The 23,002-nt window shown below is 43.9% G+C and overlaps 1 protein-coding gene across 1 annotated transcript in view; it reads right to left on the bottom strand.

Moving 5' to 3' along the window:
• AQP11 (aquaporin 11) overlaps positions 1–21,637 on the bottom strand; it is a 231,946-nt gene extending 210,309 nt beyond the window's left edge. The window contains 2 exon segments of the mRNA XM_086933893.1: positions 20,972–21,569; positions 21,572–21,637. Coding sequence (XP_086790019.1) covers positions 20,972–21,569; positions 21,572–21,622 — 649 coding nt within the window. The 5' untranslated portion in view covers positions 21,623–21,637.
• Between the last annotated feature and the right edge of the window lie 1,365 nt (positions 21,638–23,002).

Genomic DNA, 23,002 nt, shown 5'->3' with positions numbered 1-23,002 from the left:
TGCTTAATCTCCACAACGGCCCCCCGTGGCGGGATGCCTGGCTTTCACCTTGGGGATGCCCTGTAGGGGCTATCTCACAGGGAAAAACCAGGACGGGTTCCCAAGGCAAGCGCGGAGATACCCCTTCGGGGGTCGATTCTGGCGCTATATAAGAATATAATAATAATAATAATAAAAAAAAATGTTATACAATCGGTAGCCAAAATCCACTTGGCCCCTCTCTATATTTGGTTTTGGTTCTGCAAACGAACCACTGATACTAAACGTAACTGCTCAATTCAGCCTAACCAAGAACTTTTCAAAATGAGGTATTGAGCTAGAAAATGGGAGACATAGTCTAGATTCCTGATGTTTTCCACCGTAGCCTCATGCACAATGCCTTTCTTCATGGGATGTTAGTGGAAACCCCATATTTGCATTTTTTGTTGATTGGAACATACGTTCTACTTTTAGTATTGTGTTAAAGTACTGCATAAAGAGACCCCCCTGATACCGAGAGACAGTACGTCAATTGTACGAACTTTTGCAGAAAAAGATAAAGGTCCCGAACAGGAGAATGGTGTTCACTTCTAAATACTCTACCGCATCAAGAGACATAAAGAGGCCTATAAGTAAGAGATGGGAGATCCTATAAATGGAGAGTGATTTTGGAGAACTCTACAAACAAAAACCATTGTTTGCTTATAAAAGGTCACGGAACTTAAAGGAATTCCTTAGTAAACCAGGAGACGTGGAACTCAGCGCAGTCACTCCTAAAGGAACAACAAAGTGCTTTAATTGCAAAAACTGTAATAATGTAATCACGGGTAGTACGTTATCACATCCGCGAACAGGAGAGAGGATTACCTTAAGACATTCAGCAAACTGCAATGCAGAACATGTGGTCTACTCAATAAAGTGCCCTTGCGGGCTATTATATGTTGGAAAAACTGATCGGAAACTAAAAACACGTTTGTCTGAGCATAAGAGCAGAATTCGAAACAAAAACTTAACATCACCACTTGCAAGACATTGGGTTGAAATGGGACACACCATAGCACAAATTCGCTTTCAAATTATTGAACAGGTCCCACAACGTCTAGGATTAGACAATGCCAAAATCCGCCTTAGGAGGGAGACTTTCTGGATTCGCAGACTACAGACTCTGGCCCCTGATGGGCTTAATGATAAATTGGAAATGTTGTGTTTCTTATAAACACAAATTCAGGTACAATTACACATAGCCGAGTTCTCAAGGGTGACATCAACACAGTGTTACATAGAAACAGGTTACAATAACATACACTGTACATAATTCTATTGATCAACACAAATCGTAAACTTTATTGTTTATTTTGAATGTTCTTGTTTTCTAAATTAACCATTCATAATAATAAGATATTTTGATGTTTTTTGCATGTATTTGTATTGATGATCAACAATGTAAAGCTCATATTCATCTCTCTCTCTTTATCTAAATTGATGCCTATTACTTTTACTGAAACACACTGCAAGCATTAGCAGCAACCCCATTTTTTCGACAATATATCTAAAAACTACGAATTTCCCCAGTCAGTAATGGCCGCCGCCATTCTTCTAATTCAGTCCCTCTTCACTGCTGAGTCAAATAATCAGATATAGAAAAAGGACTCTTGAAATGAATCCGCTATCGGCACAAACACTCGAACAAGAACGCCGTCACGAAGCTGGTTTACTTTTCTCTCGGTAAGTTAACCTGTATAGACCTTCACAAAGCTTCAATACGTGAAGGCTGTTTGTGTTAAAGAATGATGCCCGTTGATTAAGAGATGTTAGTTAAAAATGAAGACACAAAAACTGTGGTTATAGGTCCTATAGTTGTTACTATCTATTGGTTTTAACAATGAGAAATATTTTTAATCTGCACCACTGTAAGAATGGTAACTCTGTGTTTTTAAATCTATCCAGAATCAGTCCTGAAGAAGGTAGACAAACTGAATACCGAAACGCCGCGTCGACTTGTGATTCTTTGTGTTTTTAATTCATTTTTTACAAAAATGTATAACATGTGTTTTTTTAAATTGTAATAATGTATAATGATCAATTGTTTTTTTGAATTGTAATAAATGCAAAACAGAGGTTTACCAAACTTACGGTGTGGAAAACATCTCTTCTTAATTGTTTTAATTGTGTTATTCATTAAATATAGCAGATTTTGATGACGTAAGTAGAGTTGAATACATAGCCAAAAATTAGGTCCTTTTTAAACACGTGGCATCAGTTAAATACATATTATCATTGGTACACAGAATTGTCTTTTTTTAGCTGAAATACACTGTCAGTATTGGTGATTGACCCTTTGTAACGTTACCTTTCCCGCCTGATTGATGGCATGCGTATTGAATAATAAGCTCACTATAATGTGCACTCAATAGGAGTGGACACACTTTCATACCGTCCTTCTGGTGGGGACGCCCTTGCCTTGTCCTTTTTGTGTGCCGACTAAGGTGACCGTTTACTAAATTCGGTATTTGTTTATTTTTTCTCCAGTATGGGAGAAACATTGGCACAAGCGAGAACCTAAAGCACAAAATCGAGGCTCGCAGGTAAACCCCCTTTTCTCCAAATAGACTGTAATAACGTTGCAACAAAGTGAATTGTTTGCAATAGGCTCATAGCAACTTTCATTTTGCTTTAACCCCAATAGAACCTATATTTTTACGACTGCATACACAAGACCTACAGGTGAGCTTTGTGTTTTAGTTCATATAAAAGCACATAAACAGGCACTATAAGGAGAGTTTTTGACACGTAATTTTTTAATTATTTTCAGATACGTTCGTTCTACTTTGAGATTCAGGTAATTCCTGGGACTACTTTTCATTTAACCTTATAGTTTTTTCCATATGAATCATGTTACTGATTCTCCCGTTTTTTGACCTTTTAGATCCACTATTTCTTAGACAGACATATACATCTAAGAAACAACCAGTTATCTGGGTAAGACATTCGCGCAATTACTCAAGATTACACAGCGCATATCTCCTAAAGCATCTAGATTAATTAAGTTTCCTCTTCTTTTTTCTTCTTTTCCTTCAGACCCCTAACGAAGGGGTGCAAACCCCGAAATGCATTGGGTTGTACATTTAATTGTGTTGTACAAAAATTGTTTTGAAAAATGTATATGATTTATTCGCAATGATGCTTGATTTTTGATGCATTGTTCAAATTGATGAAAATGAATTTTATTAACTAAACTCGTGACAATTCAACGATAAAACAAGTTTTGGATAAATGGTTTCATTTGTATAAATAATAACTCGTTGTGCGCACTAGAGTCCTGGTGATCTAGCGGTCCCAGGCCACGTTCATAGATACATAAGGGTTCAGCAGGCACTAATCTAGTGCTGCACACATATCGATTAAACGATTGAATTTTGAATAATTGAGTGCAATACCCCCACCAATACATTCATTGATTCTTTACTGCACCCACAAGGTATTGGCACCACGGATAAAATGTCTTTTGACTCAATAGCAGCAATAACAGATAACCGGGCAAATACCAAAGTATATACGCCAGATGAAGCGACACAGATTTATAAATTAATAAAGGAGACTAAATCTTTTGATGCACAAGGAGGTTCAGTTGTACAACAACTTAAGCAACTTGAATATTTGTCTAAGCGTGAACTCAACCAACGTTTACACGCAACTACCCTCATTCAGTATCACGGTGTTAGAAGAATCCCGCGAGGATTAAGGCTAGCCATTAGACCTATGCTCTACAGATTAAACAGCAATCCACAATTTATGGAGAAATGGTTCGAGATTTTGAACAAGTGTTCCTTGGATTTAATACTGTTACTTATTGAGGAACTTGCCAAAACAATAAAAGATCTAGAGGAGGAAATATACAACATAAAGAAAGAACTATCGGAAAGGATAGAAGAAGAAGAATGGAGCAAATATCTGGAAGAAATAGATATTAAACTGGAAAAGTACGGCAAAGAATTACAGGAGACAAAATTGCGTAAATTTAAACGCGATACTATAGACTATAAATTGAATGAGGCCTATACTTGGGCAGAAGTTTATGCAAAAAGACGATTTGCAGGGAGAAAGCAACAAACAACTTCATCCCAGGAGAGTATGGTTTCTGATAGTGATACAAGTACCTCAAGCTACCTTTAACGCAAGAACAAGCACGAAAAAAAGACTGAAAAAACTGTAACGATAGACTTGGCATCTACATCCTCTACTGATCCTTTTTTAGAGAAGGGCACAAATCTTGGCAAACCTCCGGACCAAGCAACGCCACAACTTGGCGACAAAAAACGAGAAGAGGACAAGGCAAAAGAGAAAGAGAAAGAGCAAGCGAAGAAATCGGGACTACGGAGCCAGAGCAGAACATAATAATTAACATTTCCAAATACGTGCTGTCTAAATTTGAGATTCAACTATTAAATAAAGGACCTACTTTCGTGAGCACTTATCGTACGAATGAACTGGAGACTGAGGTGGCCTTTTTCAAATTTATGAGGATACTGCGTTTAAAATACTTTTTCACTATTCTAAATCCTATTGAATCACCAGATAATGTAGCCGAACAGTTCAAACCCAAAAGTAACTTTATGGCACCGGTTTCTCATAAAAGTTTGGATTTATTCGAAACTTTGGTCAAGGCAGATATGACTAAAATCCAGTACAAAAGCAAATTAAAAAAATTGACACGAGCAGAGCAAAGTGCACTACGCGCCCTGGGCAATAATAAAGAAATCACTATCCAAAAGGCAGACAAAGGGGGAGGCCTTGTTATCATGGACACTGACTTCTACATTAAAAAAGAAAATGAGCATGTGCAAGATGTTGACGTTTATCACAGACTTCCACAAGATCCGACAAATGAGATATCCCAGAACCTGGATCTGATTCTTGATAAGGCTGAGGAACTAGGCTGGATTACCCTTGCAACAAAAAGATATCTCAGACAAATATATCCGCGAAGACCCAAAATTTACTTTTTGCCAAAAGTACATAAACAATTGCAAAATCCCCCCCATCAGGCCTATCGTATCTGGTTGCTCGTCAATTTTCGAAAATTTGGGCATTTTCATCGATTCCCACATGCAAATATTCATACAAAATTGGCCTACATATCTGGAGGACACATCACATTTTTTGAGAAGTTTGACTTCTCTTAACTTGGAAGAACAAGAGAGCTTAACACTTTGTACAATTGACGTAGTGTCATTGTATACATCGATTCCCCACAAATTGGGCCTTGAGGCTATGGAATGGGCCCTTTTGAGGACAGACAAACCTGTAGAAACAAAATACTTGATCATGCAATTGTTGGAGTTTTATCTAAACAACAGTTATTTCATTTGGCAAAATGAATACTACACTCAACTAAGCGGCACTGCCATGAGCTTTCCGGGAGCATGTATCTATGCGAACATATTCATGGCGAAATTCGAATTGGAATACATATTGGAAGACAGCACCTGGAATGAAGGCATCCTATACTACAAACGGTATATCGATGATATCTTTTTAATATGGAAGAAACCAATCGCAGATCTCAGGAGAAATATTGACAGCTTGAACCTTGTGAATCCCAGGATAAAGTTCACGAGCCAGATGAGCACCACGTCAATTCCATTCTTGGATGTTTCAGTTGGAATAAACGGCAGTACCATCATCACAGAACTGTATAAAAAACCCACTGATAAGAATACATCATTACAATATGGAAGTTTCCATCCAATGAGCTTGAAAGACAATCTTTCAATATCTCAATTTATGAGAATTAAAAGAATATCATCTGATGAAACGCAATGCGCAAGGAACTTGGAACATCAAAAACAATGCTATCTTGAAAGAGGATATCCAGAAAAACTCATTACGATGCAAATGGAAAGAGTCAAGGCAATACCACGAGGGGAACTTTTGCAGAAAAAGATAAAGGTCCCGAACAGGAGAATGGTGTTCACTTCTAAATACTCTACCGCATCAAGAGACATAAAGAGGACTATAAGTAAGAGATGGGATATCCTACAAATGGAGAGTGATTTTGGAGAACTCTACAAACAAAAACCATTGTTTGCTTATAAAAGGTCACGGAACTTAAAGGAATTCCTTAGTAAACCAGGAGACGTGGAACTCAGCGCAGTCACTCCTAAAGGAACAACAAAGTGCTTTAATTGCAAAAACTGTAATAATGTAATCACGGGTAGTACGTTATCACATCCGCGAACAGGAGAGAGGATTACCTTAAGACATTCAGCAAACTGCAATGCAGAACATGTGGTCTACTCAATAAAGTGCCCTTGCGGGCTATTATATGTTGGAAAAACTGATCGGAAACTAAAAACACGTTTGTCTGAGCATAGGAGCAGAATTCGAAACAAAAACTTAACATCACCACTTGCAAGACATTGGGTTGAAATGGGACACACCATAGCACAAATTCGCTTTCAAATTATTGAACAGGTCCCACAACGTCTAGGATTAGACAATGCCAAAATCCTCCTTAGGAGGGAGACTTTCTGGATTCGCAGACTACAGACTCTGGCCCCTGATGGGCTTAATGATAAATTGGAAATGTTGTGTTTCTTATAAACACAAATTCAGGTACAATTACACATAGCCGAGTTCTCAAGGGTGACATCAACACAGTGTTACATAGAAACAGGTTACAATAACATACACTGTACATAATTCTATTGATCAACACAAATCGTAAACTTTATTGTTTATTTTGAATGTTCTTGTTTTCTAAATTAACCATTCATAATAATAAGATATTTTGATGTTTTTTGCATGTATTTGTATTGATGATCAACAATGTAAAGCTCATATTCATCTCTCTCTCTTTATCTAAATTGATGCCTATTACTTTTACTGAAACACACTGCAAGCATTAGCAGCAACCCAGTTTTTTTGGCAATATATCTAAAAACTACGAATTTCCGCAGTCAGTAATGGCCGCCGCCATTCTTCTAATTCAGTCCCTCTTCACTGCTGAGTCAAATAATCAGATATAGAAAAAGGACTCTTGAAATGAATCCGCTATCGGCACAAACACTCGAACAAGAACGCCGTCACGAAGCTGGTTTACTTTTCTCTCGGTAAGTTAACCTGTATAGACCTTCACAAAGCTTCAATACGTGAAGGCTGCCGACTAAGGTGACCGTTTACTGAATTCGGTATTTGTTTATTTTTTCTCCTGTATGGGAGAAACATTGGCACAAGCGAGAACCTAAAGCACAAAATCGAGGCTCGCAGGTAAACCCCCTTTTCTCCAAATAGACTGTAATAACGTTGCAACAAAGTGAATTGTTTGCAATAGGCTCATAGCAACTTTCATTTTGCTTTAACCCCAATAGAACCTATATTTTTACGACTGCATACACAAGACCTACAGGTGAGCTTTGTGTTTTAGTTCATATAAAAGCACATAAACAGGCACTATAAGGAGAGTTTTTGACACATAATTTTTTTATTATTTTCAGATAAGTTCGTTCTACTTTGAGATTCAGGTAATTCCTGGGACTACTTTTCATTTAACCTTATAGTTTTTTCCATATGAATCATGTTACTGATTCTCCCGTTTTTTGACCTTTTAGATCCACTATTTCTTAGACAGACATATACATCTAAGAAACAACCAGTTATCTGGGTAAGACATTCGCGCAATTACTCAAGATTACACAGCGCATATCTCCTAAAGCATCTAGATTAATTAAGTTTCCTCTTCTTTTTTCTTCTTTTCCTTCAGACCCCTGACGAAGGGGTGCAAACCCCGAAATGCATTGGGTTGTACATTTAATTGTGTTGTACAAAAATTGTTTTGAAAAATGTATATGATTTATTCGCAATGATGCTTGATTTTTGATGCATTGTTCAAATTGATGAAAATGAATTTTATTAACTAAACTCATGCCAATTCAACGATAAAACAAGTTTTGGATAAATGGTTTCATTTGTATAAATAATAACTCGTTGTGCGCACTAGAGTCCTGGTGATCTAGCGATCCCAGGCCACGTTCATAGATACATAAGGGTTCAGCAGGCACTAATCTAGTGCTGCACACATATCGATTAAACGATTGAATTTTGAATAATTGAGTGCAATACCCCCACCAATACATTCAATATCAGGGAAATCAACAATAAAAACACAGGCCACCTAGCCATAAAAGCAGCCCACAAACGGCTCCATAAACCTGCCCATACACTGATCTGTCAGATTAGTCCACAAGGCACTGCACGGTTGACCTATCATTGGCCAGTCCGACCCTGGATCTCTGAAGAGACCCGGAGCAGGAGGAAAGACTCTGAAATGGTCTGTGCTCCGCATGAGACCCCAAGCAAAGGTAACGTTGCAATCGTAATGTGAAGAAAACTGAAAGAGGTAGAACAGAGTAGTTGGTGGCAGGGAGAAAAGAATGGAGATGTTTCGAGAAAGGAGTGGGGGGTTGCGCACAAAGAACAGAGTGAGGAAAAAAGTTTAAATGAGAAGAGATGCAAAATACATTTACAGGTGAAACAAAAAGAATTGATAACTAAAAGAATAGGGAGGTGCTACAAAGAAAATAGAAAAGTTCCAAGCGGATGGAGAGGTGAGAGACAGAGGAAAATGGTGTACAGGGTGGAGGAAATAGAGAGGAGAGGTGGGACAGTACGGTGGAAAATCGTTTCCCAAATGTGAAAAGAGAGAAAACTGTACTTAGGAGAAGGTGAGAGAGATACTAACGAGTAGGGGAGAAAATGAGGACCAGATTTAGGCAGAAATTGAAGAGATGGGGAAGAGGCGAGAGAGAAGACCACCTTCTCGTTTAGAGTGCTGTGGTTGTGCTAAAACAGTGGTTTATTCATATTTCTACACATTTTAGTATGACACATGCCCAGTTAATACCACCTTCATTCATGGAATTACCACACATGGTTTTGGGGAGCAAAAACGTGATGAAAACCAAAAAGCAAGAAATGTGGTGCAGTGTCCTATTATATTGTACGGCATGCTATTTCCTATTTATTTGTGCAAAACACTAAGGCCATCGTAGGTCAGAAATTGGAAACTCTCCCAAACTAGGTGGGTTTCCTGGTGCCTGACTCAAGTTTCCCGCACCTCATTCACCCCCCGGTTTCTGACAGCAGAGCCTCAATTAACTACACCATCGCAAGCCTCTACTGGCAACCGGTCCGCCAAAAGACAACTGGTTAAAAAGTTTCAGGAAATCTGACTTTCATTTTAACTGCTCAACACCGTCCCGAGTAAGAATATAGCGGCAATATCACTCATAACCTAAAAGCGTGTTAGGGACATTCCTTTTTTAGGTTTCACCTAGCGAAGGCTGCGCTTGCGCAGCTCTTGCTGGGAGAAAACTGATGTTTCAGAGAGTGGGGCTTGAACCCGCCCCTCTTCTCCATTGGCTGGCTTCCTAAACGGAGGCCAGCCATTGGAGGAGAGGGGCTTCACTTTGTTCAAGCCCCGTCTTTTGGGGATTCGGGGGGTGTTTATTACTTTCTTTCCTCCTCTTCCCATTACCTGGGATTTTACCTTCCAGCCAATGGGAAGGGGAGAGAACGAAAAACACGCATCCGAATCCCAAAATGACCGTGCGTTTCTCCGAGGCATTTCTGCTTCGCCTCGGAGAAACGTGGTGGAGTTTAAGAATGCGCCCCATTGAACATTTCAAATCATGTCTAGTGGCCCCATTTAATGTTCGACTATTTCAGTCGATCTTGTCTTTTATCCAGTAGCACTTTGCATTCTGAGGCTTACAGTTTGGGTTTTGCATTATGAATAGGGCTTAAAAACTCAACAGTTCGTGGTAGATAAAAAGCGAGGTCTGAAGATACGTGTAGCAATTACAACAGAAGGCAGAATTTACCATTGTGTGCTGTACAAAATGTGCTTAACTTCAAATATTGAAATCTGGGAAGTATAAAAGTAACATCATAGAATACAATACGACAACTGTAACTAGAACGCAAAAGAAGATAAGGTAAGGGGAGGTGAGATACATGATGGGAACTCATTCAGTTATAGACACGGAGACATTGGATTAAGTGATTTGTCCTAGAACAGCAGGAAGTGGAGTTTCCTGCCGAGACTTGAACCCGGTTCTCCAGCTTCAGGGGCAGCCGCTCTAGCCGTTACGCCACATCCTCCTGTCCACCTATGTAGTCAATTTCCACCTGCCCGCTACATTACTAATGCAGAGCTGTTGAGTTTCTCAGATACAGGCACGAGTACTTATCCAGTCCAGAGTTTTCTTTCATTCTGGTATCTGCAACTGTTTTCAATCCCTTCTTAAAATTCCGGACTACGACTCGCAGATTCCAAGAACATAAACTTGATAGATAAGCTGCAAACTCACGAACCTGGGAAACCTGATATCTGTTGAAATGCCGAAAACTCCATGGCTTCTGTTGCAGTAGCATGAACGCTGCTTCACTTTTGCTCTGTTGTTCAGAGAGACGACTGAGGTCCTAAATATATATAGGAAAGTGTCTACATGTTCCCAATTCAAAATGGACGCTATGTTTAACATTGCTTCAGGGGGTGTTGCTGTGAAGTCCTTTCTCTAGTTCTTTAGTTTGCCTAGTCGCCTATGTTACCGTGTTTGTGTCAAGGAGTGAGTAGTAACATAGCGCTTACTACCCGAGATGAGACTTGAAAGTGAGAGAAGGGCAGAACAGGTTTGTTAGCTGTATGTTTTTTAATAAGATCTCCTCGGCGCACCCAGTGTACGAGGCCAGCTGTCTGTTGTGCTTGCTTTTCTGCCCCCCCAACCCCCTGTGCCTTATTGTGCTCGCTTTTCTGCCCCCCAACCCCCTGTGCCTCGTTGTGCTTGCTTTTCTGCCCCCCCACCCCCCTGTGTGTCGTTGTGCTCGCTTTTCTGCCCCCCTCCCCCCTGTTGTGTGTGTGGGGGGGGGGCTGTGTGTGTGGGGGGGCTGTGTGTGTGGGCGGGGCTGTGTGTGGCTGTGTGTGTGTGGGGCTGTGTGTGGGGGGCTGTGTGTGTGGGGCTGGCTATGTGTGTGTGTGGGGCTGGCTCTGTGTGTGTGGGGGAGGCTCTGTGTGTGTTTGTGTGGGGGAGGCTCTGTGTGTGTGGGGGGGCTCTGTGTGTGTGTGTGGGGGCTCTCTGTCTGTGTGTGTCGGGGGGCTCTCTGTCTGTGTGTGTGGCTGTGTGTGTGTGTGTGGCTGTGTGTGGGGGGCTCTGTGTGTGTGTGTGGCTCTGTGTGTGTGTGTGTGTGTGTGTGTGGGGGGGGCTCTGTGTGTGTGTGTGGGGCTCGCTGTCTGTGTGTGTAGGGGGCTCTGTTAGCGGTGCAAATGCAATAGGTCTCGCGTTTGCGAGAGATTAAGCTATTGACATTGTAAATGACAATGCCATTTATTTATCTGTTTTAAAAACCAACACATAAATAAAAAATGTGTCATTTACAATGTCAATATCTCTAACTTTAACAAAGGCGAGACCGTTGCATTGTAAATGCTTGTTTTATTTTTCAGCAAGAGATTCCCGATTTGGCTACCTCTATTCCATATCCCAGGTTGCCTATTCAAAGTGGAATACTCTGCTAAAACAGTTTCCATTGATTTAAGGCCGAAAATTAATCATTATGAGTAAAATAAAGTACCGCAAAAATGCAGCAATTTCCATATTTGTGCCGCTAAATTTGCTTATCCATGCCGCTATAACCTGGGGGGTCTTTAGTATATGTCCCTTTTATTTTCTGCCACTACACAATGATGTTATACGACTAATAACCCATACAAACGCTATGTAAACCCTCATAGGGCTTGGCAGCATTATGACAAAAACTTCAAAATAAATGAATGAAATACAGCATAGAGATATGGTCCTAGGGTTCACAGGTATACATTTAAAAATAGTTATTAGTGCTTTACATTCTGAAATCCATTTGATTGTTACAGTCTGCCATTTCTCACGAAGCGCCTTTACCGGAAATCGGCTCACGTTGAGTTTGCTAGTCACTGATTTCCTACTAGACGTGCACGACAAGCTTTTATTTTGAAGTCTGCCCTTTAAGGCAGAGCAGAGATCGAATTCCAGAGTCCACAAGAGTGGCGCGTGAGGGTTTTGGCCCAGCAGCACACGATCATGTTGGACGACGTGCAGCTACTTCACGAATACATCACGGAAGTTACTGCGAGCAAATGCTGGTGATAGCAAAGCACGCGGGGCCCAAAGAATTTCGCATAGTGCAAAACAGGCCACGCCTCTTAAAAATCCCCCTGACAATCCTCAGCTGCTTCAGGATCCCTTTCCACCGTTTAACCCCCCCACCTTTTTTTTTTTTAATAATTTACCACACACAATTTTCAGCTTAATTTTTGGGACTTTTAGTCAACTCCCTTTGAGGGGGCTTAAAGTCATCCCGTACAAAAGAACACATTAGGAGCTGCCAGGGCTTTAAGTGGGCCGGGTCCTGCCGGTGCTCAGCACCAGCAGTTCTAAAAAGCAGACGCTGAGACGGGTCCCTATCGGGCTCTCCCTTTTTGCCCTCACCATCAGGGTGAAACAATATCGGAACTCTTCATCAGTACCACCCTTGATTTAACTTCAGAAAGATTCGTTCTTTCACAGCCTCATCATATCAGAACTGAAAATGATTCAATATTCTATACAACGAAGCAATAGTTGTTGCTTATTTATCTTATGCAAGTAACACCCCCTGACAAAGCCAATAGTCCTTGCTTGTTGCGACATCACCCCTAGTTTTAGCATTTACTCCCAAATCCTCACCTTTTATTTTTTTGACAGAATTTAAATGTATTATTTCCTGTCACCTGTACATGAAATCACAGGTGGTCAATCATACTTTCCGACCACAAGACCACGCCAGAATAAGTCTGCGACCATGAGCTGTACACCAAATATGCCGCGTCGGCACTCCTACGCCACAGCGCCAAAACTATCTGCTTGAGTGATGTTGCCTTGCATGCGTAAATAGCTTTTCTGTACTTAGGAGAAGGTGAGAGAGATACTAAAGAGCAGGGGAGAAAATGAGGACCAGATTTAGGCAGAAATTGAAGAGATGGGGAAGAGGCGAGAGAGAAGACCACCTTCTCGTTTAGAGTGCTGTGGTTGTGCCAAAACAGTCGTTTATTCATATTTCTACACATTTTAGTATGACACATGCCCAGTTAATACCACCTTCATTCATGGAATTACCACACATGGTTTTGGGGAGCAAAAAGGTGATGAAAAACAAAAAGCAAGAAATGTGGTGCAGTGTCCTATTATATTGTACGGCATGCTATTTCCTATTTATTTGTGCAAAACACTAAGGCCATCGTAGGTCAGAAATTGGAAACTCTCCCAAACTAGGTGGGTTTCCTGGTGCCTGACTCAAGTTTCCCGCACCTCATTCACCCCCTGGTTTCTGACAGCAGAGCCTCAATTAACTACACCATCGCAAGCCTCTACTGGCAACTGGTCCGCCAAAAGACAACTGGTTAAAAAGTTTCAGGAAATCTGACTTTCATTGTAACTGCTCAACACCGTCCCGAGTAAGAATATAGCGGCAATATCACTCATAACCTAAAAGCGTGTTAGGGACATTCCTTTTTTAGGTTTCACCTAGCGAAGGCTGCGCTTGCGCAGCTCTTGCTGGGAGAAAACTGATGTTTCAGAGAGTGGGGCTTGAACCCGCCCCTCTTCTCCATTGGCTGGCTTCCTAAACGGAGGCCAGCCATTGGAGGAGAGGGGCTTCACTCCGTTCAAGCCCCGTCTTTTGGGGATTCGGGGGGTGTTTATTACTTTCTTTCCTCCTCTTCCCATTACCTGGGATTTTACCTTCCAGCCAATGGGAAGGGGAGAGAACAAAAAACACCCATCCGAATCCTAAAATGACCGTGCGTTTCTCCGAGGCATTTCTGCTTCGCCTCAGAAAAACGTGGTGGAGTTTAAGAATGCGCCCCATTGAACATTTCAAATAATGTCTAGTGGCCCCATTTAATGTTCGACTATTTCATTCGATCTTGTCTTTTATCCAGTAGCACTTTGCATTCTGAGGCTTACAGTTTGGGTTTTGCATTATGAATAGGGCTTAAAACCTCAACAGTTCATGGTAGATAAAAAGCGAGGTCTGAAGATACGTGTAGCAATTACAACAGAAGGCAGAATTTACCATTGTGTGCTGTACAAAATGTGCTTAACTTCAAATATTGAAATCTGGGAAGTATAAAAGTAACATCATAGAATACAATAAGACAACTGTAACTAGAGCGCAAAAGAAGATAAGGTAAGGTGAGGTGAGATACATGAAAGGAACTCATTCAGTTATAGACACAGAGACATTGGATTAAGTGATTTGTCCTAGAACAGCAGGAAGTGGAGTTTCCTGCCGAGACTTGAGCCCGGTTCTCCAGCTTCAGGGGCAGCCGCTCTAGCCGTTACACCACATCCTCCTGTCCACCTATGTAGTCAATTTCCACCTGCTTGCTACATTACTAATGCAGAGCTGTTGAGTTTCTCAGATACAGGCACGAGTACTTATCCAGTCCAGAGTTTTCTTTCATTCTGGTATCTGCAACTGTTTTCAATCCCTTCTTAAATTCCGGACTACGACTCGCAGATTCCAAGAACATAAACTTGATAGATAAGCTGCAAACTCACGAACCTGGGAAACCTGATATCTGTTGAAATGCCGAAAACTCCATGGCTTCTGTTGCAGTAGCATGAACGCTGCTTCACTTTTGCTCTGTTGTTCAGAGAGACGACTGACGTCCTAAATATATATAGGAAAGTGTCTACATGTTCCCAATTCAAAATGGACGCTATGTTTAACATTGCTTCAGGGGGTGTTGCTGTGAAGTCCTTTCTCTAGTTCTTTAGTTTGCCTAGTCGCCTATGTTACCGTGTTTGTGTCAAGGAGTAAGTAGTAACATAGCGCTTACTACCCGAGATGAGACTTGAAAGTGAGAGAAGGGCAGAACAGGTTTGTTAGCCGTATGTTTTTTAATAAGATCTCCTCGGCGCACCCAGTGTATGAGGCCAGCTGTCTGTTGTGCTTGCTTTTCTGCCCCCCCACTCCCCCTGTGCCTTGTTGTGCTTGCTTTTCTGCCCCCCCAGCCCCCTGTGCGTCGTTGTACTCGCTTTTCTGCCCCCCACCCCCCTGTTGTGTGTGGGGGGGGCTGTGTGTGTGGGGGGGGCTGTGTGTGTGGGCGGGGCTGTGTGTGGCTGTGTGTGGGCGGGGCTGTGTGTGTGGGGCTGGCTATGTGTGTGTGTGGGGCTGGCTCTGTGTGTGTGGGGGGAGGCTCTGTGTGTGTGTGTGGGGGGGAGGCTCTGTGTGTGTGTGTGTGGCTGTGTGTGGGGGGGCTCTGTGTGTGTGTGGCTCTGTGTGTGTGGGGCTCTCTGTCTGTGTGTGGTGGGGGCTCTGTTAGCGGTGCAAATGCAATAGGTCACGCGTTTGCGAGAGATTAAGCTATTGACATTGTAAATGACAATGCCATTTATTTATCTGTTTTCAAAACCAACACATAAATAAAAAATGTGTCATTTACAATGCCAATATCTCTAACTTTAACAAAGGCGAGACCGTTGCATTGTGCTAGTTTTATTTTTCAGCAAGAAATTCCCGATTTGGCTACCTCTTTTCCATATCCCAGGTTGCCTATTCAAAGTGGAATACTCTGCTAAAACAGTTTCCATTGATTTAAGGCCGAAAATGAATCATTATGAGTAAAATAAAGTGCCGCAAAAATGCCGCAAAATTTCCATATTTGTGCCGCTAAATTTCCTTATCCATGCCGCTATAACCTGGGGGGTCTGTAGTATATGGCCCTTTTATTTTCTGCCACTACACAATGATGTTATACGACTAATAACCCATACAAACGCTATGTAAACCCTCATAGGGCATGGCAGCATTATGACAAAAACTTCAAAATAAATGAATGAAATACAGCATAGAGATATGGTCCTAGGGTTCACAGGTATACATTTAAAAATAGTTATTAGTGCTTTACATTCTGAAATCCATTTGATTGTTACAGTCTGCCATTTCTCACGAAGCGCCTTTACCGGAAATCGGCTCACGTTGAGTTTGCTAGTCACTGATTTCCTACTAGAAGTGCACGACAAGCTTTTATTTTGAAGTCCGCCCTTTAAGGCAGAGCAGAGATCGAATTCCAGAGTCCACAAGAGTGGCGCGTGAGGGTTTTGGCCCAGCAGCACACGATCATGTTGGACGACGTGCAGCTACTTCACGAATACATCACGGAAGTTACTGCGAGTAAATGCTGGTGGTAGCAAAGCACGCGGGGCCTAAAGAATTTCGCATAGTGCCAAAAAACCCTGGGGTATCAGTGCGCCAAACTGGCCACGCCTCTTAAAAATCCCCCTGGCAATCCTCAGCTGCTTCAGGATCCCTTTCCACCGTTTAACCCCCCCCCCCCCCATTTTTTAACAATTTACCACACACAATTTTCAGCTTAATTTTTGGGACTTTTAGTCAATTCCCTTTGAGAGGGCTTAAAGTTATCCCGTACAAAAGAACACATTAGGAGCTGCCAGGGCTTTAAGTGGGCCGGGTCCTGCCGGTGCTCAGCACCAGCAGTTCTAAAAAGCAGACGCTGAGACGGGTCCCTATCGGGCTCTCCCTTTTTGCCCTCACCATCAGGGTGAAACAATATCGGAACTCTTCATCAGTACCACCCTTGATTTAACTTCAGAAAGATTCGTTCTTTCACAGCCTCATCATATCAGAACTGAAAATGATTCAATATTCTATACAACGAAGCAATAGTTGATGCTTATTTATCTTATGCAACTAACAACCCCTGACAAAGCCAATAGTCCTTGCTTGTTGCGACATCACCCCTGGTTTTAGCATTTACTCCCAAATCATCACCTTTTATTTTTTTGACAATTTAAATGTATTATTTCCTGTCACCTGTACATGAAATCACAGGTGGTCAATCATACTTTCCGACCACGCCAGAATAAGTCTGCGACCATGAGCTGTACACTAAATATGACGCGTCTGCACTCCTGTGCCACAGTGCCAAAACTATCTGCTTGAGTGATGTTGACTTGCATGCGTAAATAGCTTTTCTTCAACGTGCAAAACCAACTGTGATGGTCACTCATAAAAGTTGGTTTTGCACTTGTAGATGCGCTCACACAAACATGCGAGAAAATGTAAAAACAGGGCATGGGAAAGGCTGTTGCAGAGCTGAAATAGAAGTCACGTATGTGAACACTCACATGTGTGTTAGTGTTAAGCTTGCCCCCAGCACTTTATCATCTCAGCACTTGTTTCCAGGGTAAGGTGTGGGGGGTTGTCTGAAAGAAGCACAAACGTTTCAGGATCTTAGCGTCTGAGGCATCAAAGCCTGAATCTTTAAAGGCAGGTTGTCATCTCTAAAAGGCAGCTGTTGCTGAAGTCCCCACTGGAATCAAGAGCCATCACGTGGCTGCTGTCGAGCAGAGCATGTTAGGAGAGGATGAGACACAGAAAGACTGAATGTCTCAGCTTCTCCTGCCTTCAGCTGTTATCTGCCACTGACTTACCAGGGCCGATTCCTTCCGACTGTCAGCAGACCAGGCAGTGGAGTGAATGCAAGGTGGGATACACACCCCAGAAAGCCACCGCTCAACTCACCACAGCCAGGCAAGGGCTGTGTGCTGAGCTGAAAAGAGCATTATAAAGTTGTACAAGTTAGTATACTCATATCTTTATGGAAAACATTAAAATGTGCTGGACGGAGCCTTATAGAAAACTGCAAAAGGGTGATCACTGAGACATAATGGAATTAGCAACGAATGCATACTGGTGGAATAATGAAATATTGTAAAGGAAATGTACAACAAAATAATGCAGAGATGAATACACTGGGCTTCAAGGTGCAAGATTCACAAACAGTGTGTGAATGCTCCTATGTACAAGAGAACCCCAAATAAAAAGCCAGCATTTGTAAAGCACACAGCTACCTCTAGGGAGGTGTCCCGGCGCTGGCGTCAGTCGGGAAGATTAAGCAAGCTATTGCCCAGAGTCACACGGTGCTGGGCTAACCTGCCGCAGGAGCCAGGGATCGAACCGTGAACCCTGTGGTCCGGAGTCAGGCATGCGTGAGACTCTACTCCAAGGTGTGAGACTAACAAAGTGTATGCGATTGCACTTTTTTTTAAAATTGCACTCTTTTTTAAAAAATTGCACAAAAGAGAGTGTGTCTGACGTATCCAATAAGTGAGACAGGGCCCCAAGAAGCACACGCAGTGAGTGTTACGACAAGTTGTGAGCAACATACTCTGAATCTGCACTAATGTACGTGGTCTCATCTGTGAGCCACAGACTGTGCAGTTTGACTCCACTGTATCCTGTGAGAACTTGCTACAAGGAGTGAAACTTTCACACTGCGAGTGATTGCTCCAATGCATAACACCCAATAAATGACCACAACATCCAATCAGCGAGACATTGCTGCGGGCATGAAAACGACATCAGAGACAGTGTCCCAGAGTGGGAGGGAGACCAACATGTTGTTCATCACTGTAAGGTTCTAAGAGAGCAACCTGAACGAGAAAGTGCACAGAGAATGAGGGTAGCACTCAAAGCATAACTAAGGTAGTCGCCCAAGACGTGAGAATCACACTTGAGTGGGGCACTGCGCGAGGTGTGGCCCATTGGATGCCCCAAAGGTGAGAGGCTCCCACTTGAACGGGACAATCAGAGCTTTAAGTGGGCTGAAAAAACAGGAGGGTCTCTCAAACGGGTGTGGCCGATGTAATTAACCCCTTCGACGCTCATGACGGAGCGGTTCCGTCATGAGCGTCGGTTGGGCTGTGCTCATGACGGAACCGTTCCGTCATGACCACGCCCGTTCTTAAGAACGTTCAGCAGAGCGCGAAAATTTGTGCCGCGCTGATGGTTTAAAAACACTTAGGGGGTTATTATGAGTATGGTGGTCCTGGGACTGCCGTACTTGCCATTGCGGTCAAGCCACCGCCACCCGTCCACCCTAGTAGGAATGTGGAGGTGGGACCACCACAGAAGCACGCCTCCACCGGGATCAAGGATCCCGCTGTGGCGCATTCTGACCATGGCCTGAATATGCTGGAGGTGCCGATGCTGGACCTGCCGATCATATTGCGACCTGCATATCGACTGCTTTTTTATTGCGGGACCTCTGCATGAAAAGAGTGGGAGACATGCAGGTAAGGAGGCTCTAACAGGGCCCCCAGCTAATTCTGGGCCTAGGGGTGCATGCAGGTGGGACATGTGATGTGACCTCCTCGAATTGCACCCTTGTTCTTACACGGTGTAGCAATCACGACATGGTGCATGCCACACTGTGAAGGAACGTGCTGCAGGCTCTTGCATGGTGGCAGCATGCTTGTTAGGCTCTTGTATGAGCCTAATATACCACTGTTGCAGCACTGCCCACCCTGGACTAAAGTCATAATCAGGGCCGGACTGAGAACCAAAACCGGCCCTGGGAAAGTGCTCGGCCGGCCCGCTGGTGGTGCGACCAAGCTCTTTGGCTGGGCCGGTTTTTGGCTGATTTTGTTACAGGGCCGATTTTGCAACTATGCTGCAAAAACGGCCCTATACCAAAACCGGCCCCCATTCTTGCGGCGCACCGGGGGATTGCCCGGTGCCTGCAACGGCCAGTCCGGGCCTGGTCATAATCCGGCGGACGGGTTCACCACAGTCTTGGCGGTCTTCCTTGGAGCACAGAGGTGGAGGTCCCAGTCGAATACCGCCAAAGTCGTAATAAGGCCCTTACGCTAAAAATCTGTGCTTTGCACAGTGTGCGGCCCAACTGGTATTGTGCTGCTTCTGTCATTGAATCTTGATATTTATTTATTTATGACATTTAATTAAGCGCGAACAATTGCCCTTGGGCGTCTCAGCGCTGATATATATAATACAGTACACCTACAACAAGCCAGAACTATACGTGCCGTCAATGGCTTTTAGTTGCATAAGATAAATAAGAAACAACTATTGGCTTCGTTGTATATAATCTTGAAAATGCTTCCGTTCTGAAATGCTGAGACTGTGAAAGAAATATACTGAGTAAGGCAGTGAAGGGTGGGACTGCTGCAGAGCTAAGATTTTTTTCCCCACCCTGTGGGTGAGGGCAAAAATGGAGTCGGATAGGGACCCACCCCCGATCCTGCTTTATAGAACTGGCGGGGCTGGGCACCAGCAGGACCCGGCCCACTTAAAGTCCTGGTGACTGCTGAATGTGTGAAACTCATTTAACATAGCGCGCAAGTTGTGCGAATTACATACAATGAGCAAGGCAGAGGCTGAAGATGTAAGACTTACACTGATGAGGAGGCCACTCTTCAAAAAGTTTGACACACTGACCTCAAAGGTTTTTACAGGAGAAACCTTCAATTCACACAAAGATACAAAAAAAGAGACTAGGTTTTGAGGTCTTCTTAGTGATTCAATAAGTATCCATAATAATGGAAAACTTCAAAGAAGTATATTGGAACATCATGGGCCACGCCTTTTACACAATAGTTGCTTCACCAGGCCCTTCACGATGCAACACTCGGGTATGCACAAAAGACTATGTTCACAGACTGCTGTAGAATTAAACTCAGTGGTCATCATGCTGCGATTACTGATTTGGAGCGCAGCAATGGAGTGAAATGCTGCAGGTTTCGTTTACTTCAGATCTTGTTAAAAAGTTTTTTAATTGCATGACTTAAGGAACCAAGAACAGTATTTCACGAATACACTTTAAAAAAAGAGCATAATCGTTTGTGCGCACCGCGAATATTGCATCGCTTCTGCAGACTGGCCCCGATGAAGCGACTATTGTCCTGAAACACCTGTTGGCCCATGGTGTTCATTTCATTTTGAAAAATGAATACTTCTTAAAAGTTTTCCATTACTGTAGTGCGGATACTTATTGAACCTCTGGGAAGACCGCAAAGCCTGGTCTCTTTTCACTGAGTGAGGAGGGAGCATCTGCACTTCTCTGCCCCCCGGGGACCCCTCTTGCACCCACCTGCATACACCATAGCAGTAATGACCAGTGCCATCAAGTGCGGCCGGTGCTGTGGCCGCGCGGCGGGCAGCAGGTACAGGGTGCTGTGCATGATGAAGGCGCAGGCCAGCTCCACGCCCGCCCCGTGCCACGGCCCCGTATGGAGGTTGCTGGGGCATTGGACCCCCGCGCTCGCGTGCAGCGCAGACACCGGCAGCCCTCGCAGCGCCATGGCCCAGAGCCGGGCCCCTGCCGCCCCCAGCATCTGGCAGCCCAGCGCCCGCCCGGTGGCCCCCAGCGAGGCCCGGTCGGCCGCCAGCAGCTGCAGCGCGCCCGTGGGGTTCAGCAGGGCGCCGGCGCAGGTCCAGGTGTGCGCCAGGGTCATGAGGTAGGTGAGGCTCAGGCTGAGGGCGGCGGGGGCCCGGCCTACCACCCCGAGCAGCCAGAGCTCGTGGGTGCAGGCGCAGAGCTGAAAGCAGCACACCAGCTCCAGGGCGGGGGGTCCGGCCGCCCGCAGCCAGCGCCGAGCCAGGGAGCACAGCAGCAGGGTTCCGGCCAGAAGCAGCAGCGGGGCCAGCGCCTCCTCCATGGCCCGTGTCAGCCGGCGAGTGCGGCCCACGAGGCCCGTGTGTGCATGCTACCCTCCTCCCTCCTGAGCCCGGGGCCAGCCATGGGGGTGTGCCATGGGGGCCTCCTCAGCCCCTGGCCGGAAACGCGCTCCTCTGAGAACTCTATGGGGAAATGCAAACACAAAGACACGTGGAAGAAAGGCCGCTGGGGAGCAGGGAGCCCCCCAGGCATTCCTGGTCTGCCAGGGAGGCGGGAACCTAACGCAACAGCTTGACAGGAAGAGCCTTCCAGGGCCTCTGGGACAGTAAAGAGGCGCGTCCTGCAGTTAGAGGGAAAGACGCCTGCACTCCGCTGCGCTGCCTCTAGGTGGCGTTGTCTGCACAGTATATACACACGCTCTGTTCCCGTGGCTTTGGAAACGTGTCAAAGTCCAGCACAACAGTAACTCCTTGTTTAGTTTCTCGTTGATTTGAAGCGCTTGTTTCTTTATGATGCCAGAGAGCTACGCAGTGCTACAGTTATGCTACTTTGTTTCTCTTTAGTATTTAGAAAGCCACCAATGAATGGGCTACAAAGAGTGCAAGGTTAACAACTGGTATATTAATGCAATTCACATTAATTTCATAAGTAGACTCCTTAAATGGGTAGATTCTGTAAGACAATGAATATAAACGTTTTTTAGGTCTCGCCTACGCAGCGCGCATGTGTTACATAGGAGACCTTTAGCCATTGTTCAGCTCTTTTTGGAAGCCCATACTCGAGGTTGTGGCGGCATGCACTTTGCGAGAGTGCCCAGGGGTGCGCCACAAGCACGAGTATGTGCTTCCAAAAAGAGCAGACTGCTCTCCCCAGCGCGCACCACTCACAGGCTATTTCACTTTTGCAGCCGCGGGCTGCGCTTGTGTTTCAGTGCTTGTTTTTGTTTACCGCTCACTAACCCTCCTTACCTACAACTGCTTTGGACGTCACGCTTTATCGGCTGATTTATATTTAAATTAAGCGCACAATGACATTGCACTTTTACTTAAAATATGGTTGCATCACCTCTTGTGTGGCCGCTTTATATTTAAAAAAGCGCTTGCTACAACATTGCACTTTAAATATTATATTTCTGTTTACAATGAAACACGCTGTGCTTCAAATTTAACAAGCCTTCCTTTTGTGCTACGCGGCTTGCCGCCATAAACTTTTACAACTTTATCTCCCCACAACAACACGCCATGCTGCACATTAACTTTAATAATGGTGCTTGGTCTTGAACTACTTTAACTATGGCAGACACACGCCTTTCTTCAGTTGTGAGCAGCTTGCCGTAAAAAAAATATCAGAAATGGAAATTAAGTTATCACAAACATAGCATTACTGCTTCCTGCTGCGATCTTTGTTTTCCAGCGTCACCAGACCAGGTCAGTGATAAAATCACAAAGTTGTAAACCGGTTTATTTTACTGGTAGCCTCCACCAGTGGGCAGTCTTTACTCGT

This window comes from Lissotriton vulgaris, chromosome 8 (assembly GCF_964263255.1).
Source record: "Lissotriton vulgaris chromosome 8, aLisVul1.2, whole genome shotgun sequence".
Taxonomy (NCBI): domain Eukaryota; kingdom Metazoa; phylum Chordata; class Amphibia; order Caudata; family Salamandridae; genus Lissotriton; species Lissotriton vulgaris.
The sequence above is the reverse complement of the archived record's forward strand: the minus strand, read 5'-3'. Positions and strand labels throughout refer to the sequence as shown.